Source organism: Corvus brachyrhynchos, unplaced genomic scaffold, assembly GCF_000691975.1.
Source record: "Corvus brachyrhynchos isolate BGI_N302 unplaced genomic scaffold, ASM69197v1 scaffold434, whole genome shotgun sequence".
Classification (NCBI taxonomy): Eukaryota; Metazoa; Chordata; class Aves; order Passeriformes; family Corvidae; genus Corvus; species Corvus brachyrhynchos.
The window spans coordinates 1407901-1427509 of NW_008238372.1; the positions used below are offsets into that span (position 1 = coordinate 1407901).

The window sequence follows — 19609 nt, forward strand, 5'->3', positions numbered from 1 at the left end:
TGGAGAAAAAAAGAAGGAGGAACTTTTAAAAGTCACAGAGGGGAAGAGCTGTGAGTTGTGTAACTGTAAATATGCAACAGGCAGGTTGCCAACTATTTCAAAGGATTCGAGGTTTCAAAATCATCGAGGAGGCTTAACTGATTTGCGCTCGGGGTCTGGAGCTTCCAGGAACACCTTTACATGTCTGAGAGCCAGAAACTGCCCCATCTTTTTATAGACTCCTCAAGCCATACTTGGTCTGCATTTCAAGTTGAATCGGTAAGGAATGTAAACAGACCCCATTTATGCTTCTCTGCAATCTAATAAAATGAAAGCATGGACTAAATAAAGCGAAATGATCGATGTTGTTTGGTAAGAAGGGAAAACCAGATGAGCTTGTTCATTCAGTTCCTGGCTGACCTGAGCAATCTCCAATGCTCCTGCTGTTCAGTAGACCAAGAAAATCCATGCACTGAGCTCCCACAGGAATAAAAACCACTCACCGAGACACGTGTGATAAAAGGAAATGATAAATGTTACCATGACAGTTTAAAAACCTCTTTCTGTATTTGCAGGAATAAAAGTAAGGAAGGAACAAATCATTTCAGCGTTTTGTCCATGAGGATTATTCAAGTGAGAAAAAAACTTGTGTAGAATCAACACAATTGGAATGCCCTTCCCCAAACTGTGCCCTGGGCTGATCCCCCAGCGTGGGCAGCAGGAAAGGGATTGGGATGGTGCCCCTGTGCCCCTGTGCTCAGGTGAGAGCCCACCTGCAGAGCTGCCCCAGCCCTGGGACCAGCACAGGGAGGACTTTGAGCTGCTGGAGAGAGGCCAGAGGAAGTAATGAAGTTGATCCCAGGGCTGGAGCCCCTCTGGTCTGGGACAGGCTGCGAGAGCTGGGGGTGTTCACCTGGAGAAGAGAAGGCTCCAGGGAGAGCTCAGAGCCCCTTGCAGGGCCTAAAGGGGCTCCAGGAGAGCTGCAGAGGGACTTTTGATGAGGATACGTAGTGATAGGACAAAGGGGAATGAATGGCTTTAAACTGAAAGAGGGTAAAGTTAGATTAGATATTAGGAAGGAATTGTTCCCTGGGAGGGTGGGCAGGCCCTGGCACAGGGTGCCCAGAGCAGCTGGGGCTGCCCCTGGATCCCTGGCAGTGCCCAAGGCCAGGCTGGACACTGGGGCTTGGAGCAGCCTGGGACAGTGGGAGGTGTCCCTGCCCATGGCAGGGGGTTGGAACTGGATGATCTTAAGGTTCCTTCCACCCCAAACTATTCTATGAATCCATGAAATCAAGAATCTGACCAGCTTTGAAATCTTTGGGTGGGGAGACACAGCTTCAGTAAATGAAAGACAAAAATGTGGTTCCTTTCTTTTTTTTCTGTTGATAAAAGATGCAAACCCACAGATGTTGCAGTCAGTGCAATAAAAACCCAAACAGAACCATTTGTCAGTGAGACCTGGCATTACCATGAAAGGTGCACTCTGCAGAGAGGGAGATGTGGGGCAATACTCATGTCACAACATGCTGACTTCCTACTGTGGACTTTTACTTGAACTGCCATGATTCTGCAGCAAAAAGGACTCTTCCAGTGCCCCAAAAGTATTTACTATTTACTAACCACGAATTTTATGCAGTGCTAAATGCAAGAAATAAATGGACTCTGCTGTCTTGGGCACAGAACTAAGGCAAAGGAATAGGCAGCCCTTGTCAGAAAATGCTTGTAGCTAACACAGAAGAGACACAAGCTGAGGGAAATAGATACAAAGCCCAAGTTAAATGCAAAGTGTGCCCAGTGTGACTATCACAGTTGTGCCAGAGGTTATTTTTTCAATTTGAATGACCAGAAAATAATAAATAATGAAAGGCTACTATGCATGGCAGGCAAGAAGTGGAATGAAGGTGAAGAGAAAAGCCTGAAGAATGGGGAATGAAAAGCAAAGGTTTGGGTTGGAAGGGATCTTAAAGATCATCTAATTCCAACCCCCTGCCATGGGCAGGGACACCTCCCACTGTCCCAGGCTGCTCCAAGCCCCAGTGTCCAGCCTGGCCTTGGGCACTGCCAGGGATCCAGGGGCAGCCCCAGCTGCTCTGGGCACCCTGTGCCAGGGCCTGCCCACCCTGCCAGGGAACAATTCCTGCCCAATCTCCCATCCAGCCCTGCCCTCTGGCACTGGGAAGCCATTCCCTGGCTCCTGTCATTCCAGGCCCTTGTAAAGAGTCCCCCTCCATCCTTCTTCTATGTCTGAATCGGGCACCTGTTCAAAGCATCAATTTCTCAAGACTGTGAATTTTCAGCCAGCCAAACACAGATTGTTGAGGATTTCACACACTAATTGTACCAAAACAATTAGCAAAACTCATTTTGCTCCATCAGAGTCAGCAGAAACATGTTACTGGTTTTATCAGGAGAACTCTGACTCTTCAGAATGTCTTTTAAATATATAAAAGCTTTCTTATAAGGTACTTCCAGTGAGACTGAAATCTAAAACAGATCTTTAGAAACCAACTCTTTTGTAAGAATATGGAAAACAGATCTAAAGCTTCAGTAAAACTTTTTGCTTCCTCATGTTGAGTATTTCATCACTGTCCAGGCGTGTTTTAAAGCTGTTTATGACCCTCTGAAGCTTCAGGCTTCACACACAACTGTGGAGAAAATGTTTGCTAGAAACATTTAAAATTCCTGCCACATCTTCTTGCATTCTACTTTTTCTACAGATAGGTTTTGCATGCTGAGTACATTAAATATTATACTGGTGATATGCACAAGGATATTTTTAAGTCAGTTATTTGAAAAATTAGTTCTTATTTATTTCAAAGTCCAGAGCTCCTGATTCTGTATTTCTAGGAACACCTCTCAGGATATTTTTCTAATTTTTACAGTATTTTTGAGGTGTCAGTGAAATCATCAATCCTTGCAATGAAAACCACACCGCTCATTTTAAAACTTGGCAGCTAAAAATTCTGCATTCCAAATTTATCTTTTATTTGAGCACTTCTATTGCCATAAATAGAACTATTTGCAAATAAGAGCTAAGTGCATCTAATTAATAGATATTTCTCAAAGCACCAGAACAACTTCATCATTAACTGAGCTTAGTGGCAGCCCATGCAATTTTAGCAGCTGAGCAGAATAACATCCCATTTTGTCAGATGAAAAGCTCTTAAAAGGCTATTAATGAAAATTCTGTGGGAAACAGAAAAGCTCTGAAAATCACAAAGAAAGTGTCTTAGATGGGGATGTGGAAATAAACCAGCTGTTTCTGAAAATAGAGTGATTTTTTTCCCGTCACGGTGAGGATCTGAGCATGCAACTGAAAATTCTCTCTCCCAGTCCTCTGCCAGAGTCAGCACCCACCACATGGAATTAAAAAAGCCAAAATGTCCCATGCAGCAAAACCAGGAGTAAAAAACATGCTGCTGATTATACATTTGGGGCCGTTTTCCTCCCTTGTTTTCATTATTCAGAGGGAAAGATTTTCCCATATGAGCAAAGTACTGTCAGAAACATTTCAACAAGACTTGAATTTGCCAAGTTGGGTGAGCTGTGTTTCTGCTGGAAAGGGGTGTAAGATGGTTGTGTGAGGACCACAGAATCATGGAATGGGTTGGGTTGGAAGGAACCTCAAAAATCATCCAGTGCCATGGGCAGGGACACCTCCCACTGTCCCAGGCTGCTCCAAGCCCCAATGTCCAGCCTGGCCTTGGGCACTGCCAGGGATCCAGGGGCAGCCCCAGCTGCTCTGGGCACCCTGTGCCAGGGCCTGCCCACCCTCCCAGGGAACAATTCCTGCCCAATCTCCCATCCAGCCCTGCCCTCTGGCACTGGGAAGCCATTCCCTGGCTCCTGGCCCTCCAGCCCTCGTGAAAAGTCCCTCTCCAAGAGAGACAAACAGTGTAATACCAGCTCTGTCCTCTGGAAATGTGTGTTTAGAAGTTGAGGGCAACTGAGGATTAAATAAAGCAAAGAAATTGCAATCTGAGTGAAAAAGAAAACACAGGAAGAGACGAAATAGTGCAAAATGAGATCAAAGAAATCTGGTGAAGAAAAGACCATTAATGATTAAAACTAGGCTGAACTCTGTGACACTGGAGGGTTCTGCTGGTGGCTGGAGCACTGGCAAGGTGTGGAATTAAACAGTCAGCCAGGGAATCTGAGAAACTCAAGGGTAACTGAGGCATTGTTTTGCATAGAGAGAGAGCTGCCATAGCACTTCTTTGTTTGCAAATCTAGACTTGTTTTGGAAGTTTGGGCCTCTGTTCTCCTTTGCCTGGCCATCTTCTCATTTATTTAAACAAGCCTGGTGATTGTAAATGGTCTCTGAAGCACTGGAGATTACAGTTTATACTCACTGCCATGGAAATTCAGAGTATAATGACTTTGTTTTTCCTTTCTGATAGCTGATAGTGTCTCTCCTATACTAAGCTGACACTTCCAAAAAAACTGAAAACTTTGCCCTTCTCAGGACACTTCATGACTCCAAGAACTTCCTCAACAGATTTTGTTTTCCCATCTTTCACTTTGGTTTGCAACACTGACTGGCACTGGTAATTCTTCCTTCAGTTGTTCATGGAGTAGTTGGAAGATTATTTTAAATCAGATTTTAAGTCAAGTTCCTCCTTCTTTAGAGCATCTACTTTTAGCACCTTTATCAAGCATAGGAATTTCATTTTCAGCATCATCCCAATCCTGTTTAACGAGGATTTCAAAAGAGTTAATTCTGAGGATTTATCAAGCTTCCTTTTTAACAATGGTGGCTGCCAACTTTCATGATCTTACTGAACCTCAGGTTCCTCTGAACCTAAATTCTAGAGTCAGCTAAAAAGACTGTTGGTTTTTGTTTTCAGTAAAAGATTTGTGAATTAGAAGGCAGATGAGATAAACTATATATATATTATTCCCTGAAATTCCATGATTTTTGAGGTCATGTCACTGTGAATTCTGAATATTTTTACTGACAGAAAATATAACATTTTTTATTGTCACCTTAATTTCAGTATCACATCCCACTGCTTTCTGCCTCTACTATGAAACTTTCATATAAAACTATTTGCAACATTTTGACTTGTCTTATTATTCAACCTTCTGAATTTCTCCTCTTTTCACTACGGAAATAAACAGAGAATTAGGAGAGGAAAAAAAAGGAAAACAATGCCTTGGGGCTCACAGACACCCCACTTAATGTTGACCTCTCTCAAGCAACCTAGAGGCCCCTTAACTGGTCCTCTCCAGTGTCATAAAAGCCTCTAAGCCCCCTAAATTGCAATATTTGGAGGGAAAATTTCTACAAATATATAAATAGAGATGTGTTTTCTTTACTCATGATTGTATCATCACAATTTTGTGATGCAAAATTTGAATATTTTCAAGCTTTAAAATATGAGCTGAAGCTTTTGGCACTCACTACACAGCAAATACTTTTCCCCAAGAGGCTAAGCTGCCAGCTTTATTTCTTAACACCTTCAGGAATAAGATTTAACCTGAATCTGAATCCCAGCTTGCAAGCCAGAAACATGACCAGAAAGTTTTTACGTCAGGCCTTGGAAAAAAAAGTACTTAAACCCGATGTGTTTCGGGTCTGTACCTTGGCTTTTTAGGTAAACTTTTTAGAACTAGAGCCTTTTGTCAGTGAAAACTGAAGACTTCAATTGTTCACATAATTCAAGAAACTGCCCCTTAGTTGCTAAATATCACGACTCCCAGTAAAAATGGTGAGAGCTGGCAAGAATTGCATCCTCCAAGAAGCAGATGAGACTGACAGAGATCGAGGCCAAACACAACCTCTGTGAAAGAGGAAAACAGGATTATGAAGGCCCAAGCTCAGAAGAGAAACATACTTGAAATTGAATTTGGTCTGGTCTGGGTTATAAAAGGCTACATTACGTATGTGATAAAGGTGAGGAGAAAAAGAAGAAAATCTGAAGATAGAAAATAAGGGAGACCTTGTCATTCTCCACAAGTCCCTGACAGGAGGGGGCAGCCGGGGGGGTCGGGCTCTGCTGCCAGGGAACAGGGACAGGAGGAGAGGGAACGGCCTCAGGCTGGGCCAGGGCAGGCTCAGGGTGGACAGCAGCAGAGCAAGCAGGAATTTCCCCATGGAAAGGGAGCTCAGGCCTTGGCAGGGGCTGCCCAGGGAGGTTTGGAGTGCCCATCCCTGGAGGTGTCCCAGGAAGGGCTGGAGGTGGCACTCAGTGCTCTGGGCTGGGGACAAGGTGGGCATCGGGCACAGCTGGGACTGAGTTGTTTTGGAGATCTTTTCCAACCTCAGTGATTCTGTGTTTCTGTAAGATTTCACATTCACGCTAATTGAGAAGCATCTGGGAGAGAAAATTCGCACAGAATGAGTTTAAAGTCAATAATTTACATGTACATTTTATAGACTGTGCTTTAGCTCAAAATATTTCCAACACCTATTTAAATGATTTTGTTTGGTTTTTTTTTTTTAAGATGTTGCAGTTGTCAAATCTGCAACCCACCTGTCCAACAGACAGCTTTGGAATTCGTAGCTCATTTTGAATGTCTGGATCTAAAGCTTCCCATTCTAAGTGAGAAAACCAAATCATCATGGAGTCATGGAATGGTTTGGCTTGGAAGGGACCTAAAAATTCATCCAGTGCCACCCCCCTGCCATGGGCAGGGACACCTCCCACTGTCCCAGGCTGCTCCAAGCCCCAATGTCCAGCCTGGCCTTGGACACTGCCAGGGATCCAGGGGCAGCCCCAGCTGCTCTGTGCCAGGGCCTCACCACCCTGACATTAAAGATTCCATTATTTTGCTACACAAAACCTTTCCTTGGAAAAAAAAAAGATCTGACTGCTTTCAATTTCCTTTACTCTTTCTAAAAAGGTGCTGTTGACAAGGAGGGGATTTTCTCACATCAGGTAAGTGGCATAACAGCAATTCCCAATTGTGTGTAAGATTCCCTCTTCAAAAATCCATCTGAATTCTCACTGAGCACAGACAGCAGGAACTCTCAACTCGATCAGCATCTTGAAAAACAAGATCCTTATTCAAGGCTCTAAGCAGAGATTTAACAACCTCTTAGGGACTCTCTTCTTTTAAAAATCATTCAGCCTGGCCCATTTAAAAACTTTCTACTAAACTTGCCTCCTTTGGCATAAAGCACCAGTGATTTAGTTGGCATTGTAAAGATTTACTATGCACTTTTCCTATCTTATTAGAACCAGTAATGGAATTCACTCTCTTGAATTGCTTTGGCTCTGAATGCACAGTGCTGAAGAGGATGACATCCAGAGGTTGCATTCCTGTCTACCTTTCATTTCAGCTTTATAACTGGAGCAAGTAAATTTCCTTAAACCCTGTGGATTCTAAATCAAAGGAAAATGCATTTTTAATCTCTGTAGTATGAGAAACCCTAAGAATTCAGCAGCAAGGTTATTAGACCACTTGATTAAAAGAAAATTAAGAAATTGTCAGAAGCTTGTAGACAGATGTTTCTTAACAAAACTTGTTTTTTATATAATTTGTTTGTTTGTTGCACGTTTATAAAAGAAATTAAAAATAAACCATCCAAGGAATGCTGTGCAGCCCACGACCCTCCACAGAGCTGATTTCTTGGCTGGGACAACCCAGCCTGACTCAAAGTTCACAGAAGTCAATGGAGAGACTCAGCACCATCGGCAGGATGGAGCTGATCCCAAGCCAGGACAGGAAACTCGGAGGAAACATCAGAGCTACCCTGTTTGTTGCCTTGAATATTTGTTTAGTGTTTTGGAATTTACTGACTAAAGCTGCATGGAAGAAACCTGGCAGCCAGAGCCTTCTGCCAAGTTGTGTTATTTTGGTTGTATCAGAACTCTTGAAATAAACCCAAAAAATCCAGCGAGACTTTCGTGTTCGTGCCGCAGCCTCCTTGAACTCAGTCCATCCAAATGCTCAGGATGAGCCTGGACTGGCAGAGCTGCTGCAGCCTTGGCTAGAAAGGCAATATTGTGCTAAGAACACGATGCACCTGGTTCTCCTCTCACTTTACATCCACCTCATACCTCTGTAGCCCATTGGATACAGTGCATCCAGTTCTGAAATACCCCAGCTTGGAAAAAGTGGAAAATTCAACAGGTTTGCTTCGAGCCCAAGAAAAAACTCCCAAAGGTTGGATTTCTTTGAGTGGTCACCATGATGTATTTCCTCTCACTTAAGCATGAACTGAAGGCCTCTTCCATCAATCGACTGGACAGAAGCATCTTGGGTTCCACATCTCGCCAGGGGTGCTTTGTTGACTAAAATTGTCACCAAAAATACACTTTTGGACCTAAAAAAACAGGTCCAAAGAGAAGAGGAGGGACACAAAAAAAGAAGCCTACGAGTCTGTGTCCACGAGGAGGGTTAACACAAACGCTCCTGATTGTTTCTGTTGTTTATGAATCTCGACCTTCAGAAGAGCTCTGAAATGTGCTGTCTCCTAAAGATGTTCCCCGCCGATATGACACACACTCTGCATTGTTTCACTGCTCACAGGCATTAATATCCCAGAGGTAACCCACCCTTCTCTTAACGGCTGGTGACAGGTCCAATGGCTGAGCAAAAATCAGTTGGAGGAAAGGGAAGTCTTGTCGGAAACGAGATTAATCTTGTAACGAGTGTTCAGCCCTGATAACCCATCTGTGCAGAGAACTGCTTTAACTGGAGGGCAATTAACCTTCACCTGACAAGCTCTGTCCAACCGTTATAAACAACATTAAAGGCACAGGATCCCCCTCGTTTTCCCTGCTTTACGTAGACTAAACAATCGGATTCTCAATTCCATGAAAACAGCAGAGGTAACGATGCCTTGGTGACAAATCGCAGGGAAATTTTTTAAAAGGTAATGCCTATGTGGAAATAATGTGAAAAATGTCTTTGGCCACTACTTTAGTGAGTTGATCTGATTAGTAAAAAGCAACAGTTTTGAGCACTTCCAAGGGAATACCTGACGCATGAGGAAAGCTGATGTGAGTACGCCAAAGATTAACAATAATAAAAACTTATGCGAGCAGATAAGAGCTGACTAAACCACATCTGAGGAACATTGCTTTCAGGACAAAGTGTGCATTTCCCCAGCACCCCCGTGAGCCCAAAGCCAGAGGGAAACTTCCTAGAACTTCTTCCCCCATGGCCTTGGGAAAATCACTTGTCATAACCAACTTCCAGCTTGCAGAACCCTCTGGAGTATCTGGGGTTTTGGGTCAGGTGCCCACAGGACCAGCCCTCCTGTCCCACAGCCAAGGGATCTCCAAGGGATGTGTTCACCATGGTCTCTGGAAGGGCCTGGGAATCCAGCTTCAGATTCCCAGCCTGCAAATCCAACCTCAGATTCCCAGACTCAGTAAACCCAACCAGATTCTCAGGTCACAAATACAGAGCACAACGCGAATTCAGCAGTCTGAGGAGGTAACTGAACGTGGGATACTCTTCCCTGATGAAAAGGTGGGATATAAATGAAGCCAAAACAGCAAAGGACTTCTCAATTCTGCAGGGAAAGGCCAAGATACCCATTTCAGTCACAGTGGCAGAAACCTGGAATGACTGCAGGGGAATCACTGGCAAAACAACACAGAAATTTTCGTCTGAACTCCTGAATAACTTGGGTGAAAGCCTGGTCCCAGTCAAACCATACTGTTGACTTCATTTTGGCCAACTTCACTCCAGGTTTCATAAATCCTCATTCATCCTATTCATGTGCCTGAAACGAATTACCCTGAAGTTATGATTAGCAATGGAGGTTTTCTGTCTTTATTTCCTTTTCCTTTGCTCTGAGTTTCTCTCTTCCTTAGCAGAGCTTCAAACACACAGGTTAGTCATGGTTTTATTGCCCTGCATCGTGAGGCAAAACTCCTGTTTCAGTCATTTTTGCTGAATATGTAGAGCACTGTGGATTGCAAGAGTTGGCCATGGATCTCCAAGATCTGCAGAACATGCCCTGAACTCTTTGTTGGAGAAGTCCAACACAAGTGCTACTGAAATGTATATTTTACTTGGAGATGTACAGAAATAAGGAAAGGATTCAGGCAACAAGGAGCTGGAGGGAGGATGCTTGTTTTTCATCTGATAAAATGACAGTGGATTTTGAAGCATCCTGATTTCCAATATTATAAAATGCAGGGGCACTTTTCCTACCACTGCAGAGAAAAGCTCTGGTATTTCATAGTCCAGAATAACAGCATTGGTTTGAAATTTATTACACCACCAGACGCATTGTACTGGGGCTCAAGTGTTTAAATTGTAAAAGGTAGAGCATTACCTTTACATGAAACAAGAAGGGCTTAGATCTTTCCAGTGACTTAGATATTAACAGATAGGAAGTTCCTATTGAAAGCATTTCCTGTATTGGTAGTCCCTGATTTTGGCAGCTTATCTGGGTAGGAAATGAACGCAGGAAGTATCTGTCTACAGACCCTTTATCATCAAGGTAATTGCTGTGGCAGCATTTTGCTGTTTATCAAGGTAATAAACAGAGAGTCTAAAAAAAGATGTTTTTTCAGCTCTGAAGAATGAGGTTTAAAAAAACTCCTGCAGTTCTGCAAAACCTTCCACGCAGAATTAACGTGCTGCTGCTCGTTGTAATGAGGGATTTGTCAAACAAAGCATTTCCATTCTCCTGGGGGTTTTTTCTCCACTTGTGGCACTGTGTGTCTGTCTGCCACTCTCTCCTCCCTGTTCAATCAGGCAGGTAGCTTTAAAGGGGCCTGCCACTTCCCGAAAACAGGGATCCACCCCTTCCTGCAGGTATTTGCATAAAGCCAGTCCCTGTCATCTGTTGGCAGCACACACCTTTGACTAAGCAAGTCAGCTCCTCTCCCAGGGTGACAAGGCTACGCCAGCCTGGTGACACCACTTCCCACCCACCACTGGAGATACACACTCCAAATACACACGCATTGCAAGGGGAACACATCACATCCTAGGCATTCCTTCCACTCAGTATTCCCAAAAGACCATTTCCCTTGTCCACTCCGAGTCCCCCAGTCTAGCCTTAAAAAAAAAAAATCACTATTACTCATCATTCTTTTTTAACTTTTCATGTTCAATGACATTCTTAGGACAGTAATTGTCAATTTATTCATTTTACTTGAAGCAAATTTGATAGTGGTAATTACCAGAAGTGGTAATCACTGGTTCACACACAGCAGTTACTAAAAACCATCACGAATATTATTTATTTACCACTAATATCCCTTTCCTGAAAGAAATGTCCCATCTTTCTCTGTGCATAGTAAAAATTGGTAACCCAGTGCCAAAGGATGCATTTCAAGGAGAAAGCTAACGTTTGCAACCCAAATCTCACCAGATTTCCTAAAACTTCTCCCTCTCTTCATCGTTATAAATTATTTATAGGATTATAGAGTCCTTCTAAGGGAGCAGAAATAAATTGATGGACACAGCCTTACCCAGCCTCAGGCAGGCTTGGCTACAACATTTAAAACAACCCCTCCAACCACAAAGACATCCATTCACTAAGGAAAGCACTGATGCCTTTTTTGCATAAGCTCTTCAAAGTTTTCCTATCTTTGTTGATGCTTTGTTGATTTTCTTCCCTAATACAGAAATCTATCTTATATATACACATCTATATATATGTATATCAAGGACAGCAGGGTGGCTGTATAATTATCTATCCAAAACCATTAATTTTTCAAAGATGGATCTGATAAAAATCCCATTGCAGTCAATGAATTGATTACCCTGACAAGGTTTGGCACTGCATGTGATATTTTCTACTGTATCACCCTTATTTTGTTAAAATTCATAATACAAGTGATACAAAACCAAATTTTCTTTTTTTTTTTTTTCTTTTCTGAGTTTCTAAGTAATTCTCTTGGTTTGATTTACAAGCTTGCATTATAAAGGCGACTTCTTCCTGAGTAAACAGCATTAGATATTTTTATTGAATTATAAAGCATCACTTGGAAAAGAAATTATCTTTTTTTGGCATTCGTATTTTGCAAAACTACTTCTGTGTTTATCTTTCAGTAAGTCATTCTCCAAGAGCACTTGTTTCTTTTAACATTATTTCTGAAACGCCTTTTGTAACACGGGGAACTTGCTGAAAAACATTTTGTTAAGGGATAATGTAGTTCTTGTTCAGGAAGAACAAACAAATCAACAAACTCAGATAGTCAAACATATGCATTTTCCAGCTGTTGTTCCTTGCCTGGGGACTTAATTCTAGAAAGCAAAATCCTTATATTTCACTTCGTTTTGGCATATGAAAATACAAACCAAATTGAGTTAAATGACTGCTGATTAAAAGCAAAAGAAAACAACACAAAAATCCCCCCCCAAACAACTTCTGCTCATTTCTGCCTTGAAAATTGCACATTTGAATTTGAGTCAGAAATACTACTTTACCTGGAAATAATTATAGCTCTCATTCTACTGCCTTTATTGGGACAAAACCTTCACAAAATTGGTGGGAAGTTTGGATTAAGGAGTGGAGGATCAGGGGAAGTGCTTTAAGGCTCTGTTGCTGTTGTTGCCTCTGGTTCACCAGAGCGCTCAGGTGTGTGCTCAGCTTTAAATGTGCAACATCACCAAAGCCAATGGAAGCATTTACAGGCTTGAAGTCAAATATGCCATTGGATCATCTGCTAACTGAGATGAGGGGAGAAAAAAAAAAAGATAATAATCTTTATAATTGTTCTAATGCAAGGAACAAAAGTACAAATTACTGGATCAGCTCTGCTGGACTCAGTGCAGATGCAATCCTCTAAACAAAGCCTTAAACATTTCCATATGCCAGGAACAGATTTATTTCTTAACTGTCTCCAGCTTTCAGAAGCATTTGAGTGACTACTTAAGAGTTTCTAAAAGAAAGTGAGAGAAAAGTAATGCTATAGAGACAAGCACAGAATAGGATTCCTCAAAAAAAAAATTAATCTTGCCCCTATATTCTGCTTTAATCAGTGCATCCACGCCCTCAAACCTCAGAAACCACAAAGATTCTCCTGTCCTTTATCAAATACACAGACCTTTCCTCACAGAAATTGTAGATTCCATATGAACATCACTGTAGAAAATAATAATAAAGAGTGGATGTGAGCATATTTAGGTGTAACTTAAATGTCCACAAGTATAACCAGTAAATCATTATAAAGTCAACTTAATGAAGAGTTTTTCAAAGAATAAGCACAATGGCACTGGCAGGCAGAGAAACAGAGCAAGGCTTGAACATGGCAAGGAATTAGAATTCTGGTTGTTCTTGTCTATTTAATGTTCTTTCCTCCACTGTGGGATGGATAATGGGAAAAAACACCAAGATGACCTCCAGGACAGCTATTTTTACTTCACCCCAAGGTAACACTTAAATAACTTTTGCTCCATTCTATTAAAAAAAAGCCACCAAAACACACAAAAAAGACTGGTGCCTAATTCAGACGTTCTAGAATTGTATCTACAGTAATGAGCGTGATTAATAAGTACAAATAACTGTATTTATTTGATAAATAAATCAGCTTCAGTGCTCTGCACTTCTCTGCCACTGCAAGTGCTGTCAGATACCACCTGAGCCATAGGGACACCTGTCAGCACTGAAACCTTCACTCTTAGGAGACTTTTTCCTCTTGAAAAACCACATTTTATCCTTCAAAATGCCAAAAAATGTAATGGAGAGTTCAGGTGCGTGTGCACCAGGTATTGGGATATGAAATATCAACCTGAAATCCCGGCTGGGGAGGCACCTTCTTGCACCACTCTCACAGTTTCCTGTGCTGCCCTATCCCTGCTCCCCATCCAAGGGAGAGATCCCTGGCCTGGGCAAGGATAGCCCAGTGGGAAAGTCAGGATTAATATTATCCATCCATGTCAGAGCCTGGGAAAAAGGCACTGCTGCCCCATCCTCCTCCTCCTCCTCCTCCTCAGGAGAAACCTCCCACCGCGGCGCTTTCCCCTCCACGGGGAAAACGGAACAGGGGCCAGCAGAAAGAGGGCACGGGATGAGGAGAGAGTGATCCCCTGGGAAAACCACGCTCAGGACATCAAACCCAGCACCCAAAAACCCACACCAGGGTTTGCCTTCCCAGACACCAGTGAGCCCCAGTGAAATCAGCCCGATTTCTCCCGAGCCCCAGTGTCCCAGGGGTCCGTCTGCAGGTTGGTGAGAGGGGAAGGATGAATCAGACACCCTGACTGGAAGGTCACCTTTGCACATGTGAAGGTTCTGAGAAGTCTCTGCCCAGTTATGAACAAATACAGAACCATTCACATCCTAATTCTGAAACTGAATGACTCCACAGCTTCCCTGAAGAAAGGAGTGAATTCCCAGAGATCCCAGATAAGGCTCTCCGCTTTCCTTAACCACACGGGGATAGCTGGGCTACCCACTGCCAGCAGACAAGCCCTTATACTGAGTATTTGTATTATTAAATATATATATAACTGTTCAGCAAAAGCTAAACAAGCACCTGCCTGGCCTTCAAATGGAATTTCTTTATTTCAGAAACCCTTCAGTACCAAGACTTCTTTATCCACTCCCTATAGAAGAGGAATTGAAAATCTTTGGACTGTCTCAGCCTCATGCCAGAGCACATTTCCTGCACCTCGAGTACAAAGCACCTGTCATTTCTTTCCAGTCATTTCACATTTTGCACTTGCATAAGTAAAACTCTTGCTACAGCATGCAAGAATTCATGCTGAGCCTTCCCAGCACCCTGAGCAGCAAAATCCTCAACACTTTGGGTTTCCTGAGACCTCCTGCAAGATTCACACTCCAGATGAGGAGAAAGAATTGTACATTCTTCCACTTTGCTGAGTACATTGCATTACCAGGCTGTATAAAACAGTTCTCTCAGTGTAAGGCGGAGGTTAAATAATAACCTAATAAACGAGATACCATTTAACAATCTTCTATCCTACTCAAATTCAGCCAATACAAAATATAAAGGAAATAAATAATAGGAGTTACCTAAAATGCAAACAGCATCCAGTCTTGTGGTGCCATTATTTTTGAAAATAAATTTCGCATCAATATTCTGACTGATAGGAGCAAACCCAGCATTAAAACCTCAGTACACAGCCCTCCTTTTAGCCAAAACTTGATTCCCTGAACCTCAAGATTTTCATAAAGTGCCAGTCATGTCCTGTGTGCTCTGAAATGCATGGAAAAACCAAAGGGAATTCAGTTTCAGGAGCTACTTAGCATTTAATAGATGCTGGCCAGCAATGCAGAGGAGAGTCAGATCTATGTCTCTATTGATAGCCCCACGAAAACATCAGTGATTGCAAACAGAAAAGGTTCATTATACTTTTTAATCATATTGCCCTCAGGCAAGACTGTCAGATTCCCAAAACTGTAACAAAAAGCATCAAATGATCTCTAAAATGTAAACACTGGAGCAGAATTTACTGAAAAATCCAACTGCAGCCCTATTTATCCAACAGCCAGGCTATTCCATATCCCTTATTAAATCTCTGACATAATTAGAAAAGTACAGAAACAGACAATGCCACGAAGAAAACAAATACCTCAGTCCTGAATCTGATAATACCTTGATCCCAAACCTGATAATACAACATCGCAGAGTCCTCCCTGTCTGTGCTCTCCATGTAAAATTAGTTTCACTACCACGAAGCACTTAATTACCGTTACATTCTGCAATTAATCACAGCTATTGCTCTGCTGGTAACTGCTGTCCAGAGAAACAAAAACTAGACAGACAGATAGATTTATTCAACTTTCTAAGGGACCCAACACAAAAAAACTCAGCAAAGCCATTCTTAAAAAAAAAAAACCAAACCCCAAAACCAACAAACCATGCACCGAGATCAAGTTATGCACCAAGAAGAGACTTTTATTGTCCAAAAGATTAAAACAAAAAAACAACATGCCTGTGAGATCTTCCCGCCACCATTAAAATAACATTCAGAAAGGTCCCGAGTTTAAACTTAAAGAGTTTTCTAGAAAAGCACATAATGAAAACCTGCATTAGAGAGAGAAACAAGAGCTGGTGCCTCTCCTTCCCGCTCGCTAAAATTTGTGTCCCCATCCGCAAGAGAAACAGTTCAAAGTATCCAAAAGTTTAGCGCTCTTAGGAACCCGGTTTTTCCTTCCAGTGCACACCCTCTCCCCTCATGGCAGTCCACAAACACATCCAAGTTGTCTGAGGGATACCTACAAGAAATTTCAGAAGCTCTCACAAAAGGGCTTCGCCTATGCAATCCACACCACTGAACAGTGAATTTAAAAAACCCAATTTTTTTTCCGAGTTTGAAGTTTTTAAGCCTTGCGGATGGTTGGAGTAGGAAAAAGGAAATTTACTAGGCAGTACAAAGGAAATCTTGTTGTCCTCTATTGTGGCAGTGGGGGTGTTGCCCAATTCTAACTTATCTAGGTTGATAAAGGAAACCAAAGAACACGCCAGTGAAAAAAAAATTCCAACAAAAAAAGGTACCCCCTCCTTACCTTAATAGTGCTTGCCATAATGTGATCAAGATTATTGATCGCTAATAATTGCTAATAATAATTATTGCTTCGCTCTGACCAGAAAGAAGTTTTGATGAGGTTGTTTAGAGCGGATGAGATTGTGCTAACTCTGGGAAATGAAGTCAGCCAATGGCAGGAAGAGGTTTCTATTGGTCCTGGCTACTGCAGCTCGAAGAAACAGGATATTTGGGAGTGAAGAGATAAGAGTCCTAAAACAATGTTGTTTTTCTTGATGATATGTGACTAAATTTTTTTTAAATTTTTTTTTTTGTTGGGTTTGTATTTTTTGGTTTTTTTTAAACAAGAAAGTCAATTGCCCGTGGCCGCCTGGGCAGGTGTGAGCTGATGTGCAGTAAGTGTGACAGGCCACTTCGGGGCAGGATGCAGATGTCAGATGCAATGGGCCAAATTCAGCAGTGGTTTGATGCAGGCTGTTCACTGGGGAATTGCTGATCCAGGGCCAAAGCCAGGCTGGGTATAAATGGGTGTAACTCCAAATATGTTAATGAAGTCTGGCCCTGCTTACACCACGTCTATATTTGTCCATTAACCTCATTCCTGCATTCCTGAGCTATTGACACTTTCCAGCCTATCTGATTTAGCACTTTTTTTTTCCTTAAAGAAGAAGCAAATAGGTTGGAGATAATAATTTCTTTTTGATGTCTCTTTCTTACTGAGGAGAGTAAGTCACAAAAAGACATAAAACTTCAAAAGCAGATGCCTGAATGCCATAAACAGTCTTAAATCTTCCATGTTCTTCCCTTAATTCACAGCTCTATCCATGCATGGAGCTGAGATGGTTTCACTGGTGATTCCTTTCCTGGTTAGAGTGTAATGGCCATTTTTTATTCAGTGTTGTATTTTTATTTGTCCTTTTGGAGCACTTGGCTGTCATGGAGCACCCCAGAACTCCCAGCTGTGCAAACAAAACACAGTCCCTGTCCCAGGCCTTTGTATAAAAGAACTGAACTTAAAAAAAAAAAATATATATATATAGGAAAGGCAAAGTGCTTCCACAGTGCCAGCCAGGGTATTCCACTCAGGATCCAGGGCTGGCACAACCCTTTCACACTTAGGAGCCTCACAACGTTCTATGTTTTCATAAAAGATACAATTCCTGGTGTCAAGAGATTCCGAGCTTTCAGCCTGAAGAGAAAAGCTTGAAAATAGAATCCTTAAAAGTGGAAGGAAAAATCAGAACATGCCAGAATTTATTTATTCTTTAGAAACCAATTTTAAAAAGCTGGTCCTACTCTTAACAGGTTTGTAATTTCTCACTGCTCCCTATGACAACACCCAACCATGTTGGACAGGTTGCCTGGAAGATAATTCCAGCTGTACTAAGGTCCTGCCCTCTGACCAGGGACTCTGGTATGGCAAAAAGAACAAGAAATAGTGAATGGCTTGTTGCAGCATTATTTAGTGGAAGCAGATGACCTCACCCTCTCCCAACGCCGCCTTCTCCTCCTACTTAGGAAAAAAAAAAGGAAATGGGAGTGTTGTTCTGTAGCTGGTGGTGACTGCTGGCATTCAACACACAGTTTTTCCACACAAAGACAGCCCAGAGTCCCAGTTCACTTTTCCCCTCCTATCCTGACCCAAAAAAGGTGAAATGAACTTTTCCAGAGGTGCAGACAGAGTCCCTCAGGCACTTGTCCTGCAGGTGCTGCTCCATCTCCCCCAAAGCAGGGCAGAGCAAAGGCTCATCCACCCTCTCCTGCTCATGGGAATGGCTCAGCCATTACCAGGTCCCAGGAAAATCTCATTTCCAGGTGTCCCATGGGGACCACAGAGTTGGGAATCCCTGGATGCAACAGTGACAAACAGAACCACTAAGGTGGGAAAGAGCTCCAAGACCATCAAATCCAACCTTTGAGACACAGGATCAACTCCCTGCACAAGATCAGCTCAATTTTAGAATTCACTTTAAGGAGCTCTGGTTTCTTCCACTGTAAAGATGATTTTTGGTCGCTTTGGAGCAGTCTGGAGTCAGCAGACTGCCATACAATATTTTATATTCTCCATTAATTGGTTCATATAGAAATGCAGTGTTACACTGCTGAATGTGCTCTTGCAGTCTACATCCACCAAATTACAGTGCTCCTGCAGAGTAGGTAACTTTCCTATTTTCATTATGAACAGTATGAAAAGAAAGCAATTTATAGTAATTGTATTTCATGGGGATGTTGATTTCCTCCCTTTTCATCTCCAAACAATGAGCAAGACAGCCAAAAGATTAGAACCTTTCTCTTGAAATTTCAAAGCATTGTATAATGTTTCAGTTGGGTGACTTCCACTCCAGTTAAGCCCCTGGTATTTTGGTTTTTCCTCCAATATATCGAGAGGTTGCTCCAGCTCCAGCTCCCCAGCGGAGAGGATCTAACAAATTCATTCACAAGCAGGTTTTAGTAATTATTCTTCTCCATCCCACCTCCATATACACAAACCTCCTCTTGGTTTACACAGGGATTTTGGAAGCATAAGGCACTGCTGAGCTCTATTATTATTGTATAAGTTTTACAGAGCCCACAGCCCAGTAAGGATTTTGCCATTTTAAACTGGCACACATTCTGTGCCAAAGAATCCAGTGAAGTTTATTTGACTTTCAAACTAATACCCACAGGCAGATTTCTGAGTGCTTACGCTGATGCCGATCCAATTGCAAGCAGAGCCTTGGTATTGTGAGGCAAGGAAAATATTGGGTTATCAAATCACCATCATCCAGTTGCAAAAGAAAAAGAGTACAAACATTTTTACTATTTTTCTCTTTTTTTATTTTTTTTTAAGGTTAAAAAGAAAGAAAAAAGGTTTTTATTATGTTAGGCAACTGTGTTATTGTCTGAAACAACGCTCTGTGAGTTTGAAAAACTTTGTCAACAAACAGAATAAAGACACCAAAAAAAGTATTAAAAATCCATACCAAATGCTCCCCTCTCTCAAACTTGTCACCCAAATTTGTCCTGGGTCCTTTCTGCTGGAATATTCTTCTACCTTCAGCCTGCATCTGGAAACTACTGAGCAGCAAAATTCCCCAGCGGGTTAACACTGAACATGTGCTTAAGCATCTTGATCAAAGCAGGGGGGTTGCACATGCTTTAGAGTTACAGCTGGGCTTAAACTCTTTCCTGAACACCCTTAAACTCTGCCTGAAGTGCTTTCTACTTCTAGGACTCAAGAGTTCCCTCTTTAGAGAAGATCTTTCTAAACTGG

General features: G+C 42.2%; 1 protein-coding gene across 10 annotated transcripts in view; it reads right to left on the reverse strand.

Annotated features, from left to right (window-relative positions):
• Window positions 1-19609, reverse strand: part of ERG (ERG, ETS transcription factor) — a 108469-nt gene that overhangs the window by 42144 nt on the left and 46716 nt on the right. The window contains exon 1 of one of the 10 annotated variants that reach the window (XM_008635297.2): window positions 16379-16502. The exons of 6 other annotated variants lie outside the window; for them this stretch is intronic. In XM_008635297.2, the coding sequence (XP_008633519.1) occupies window positions 16379-16396 (18 nt within the window). In that variant the 5' untranslated portion in view covers window positions 16397-16502. Of the gene's footprint in view, window positions 1-16091; window positions 16116-16378; window positions 16515-19609 lie in introns of those variants that run through there. 3 more of the 10 variants (XM_008635294.2, XM_017736350.1, XM_017736346.1) reach the window with 3 other exon arrangements.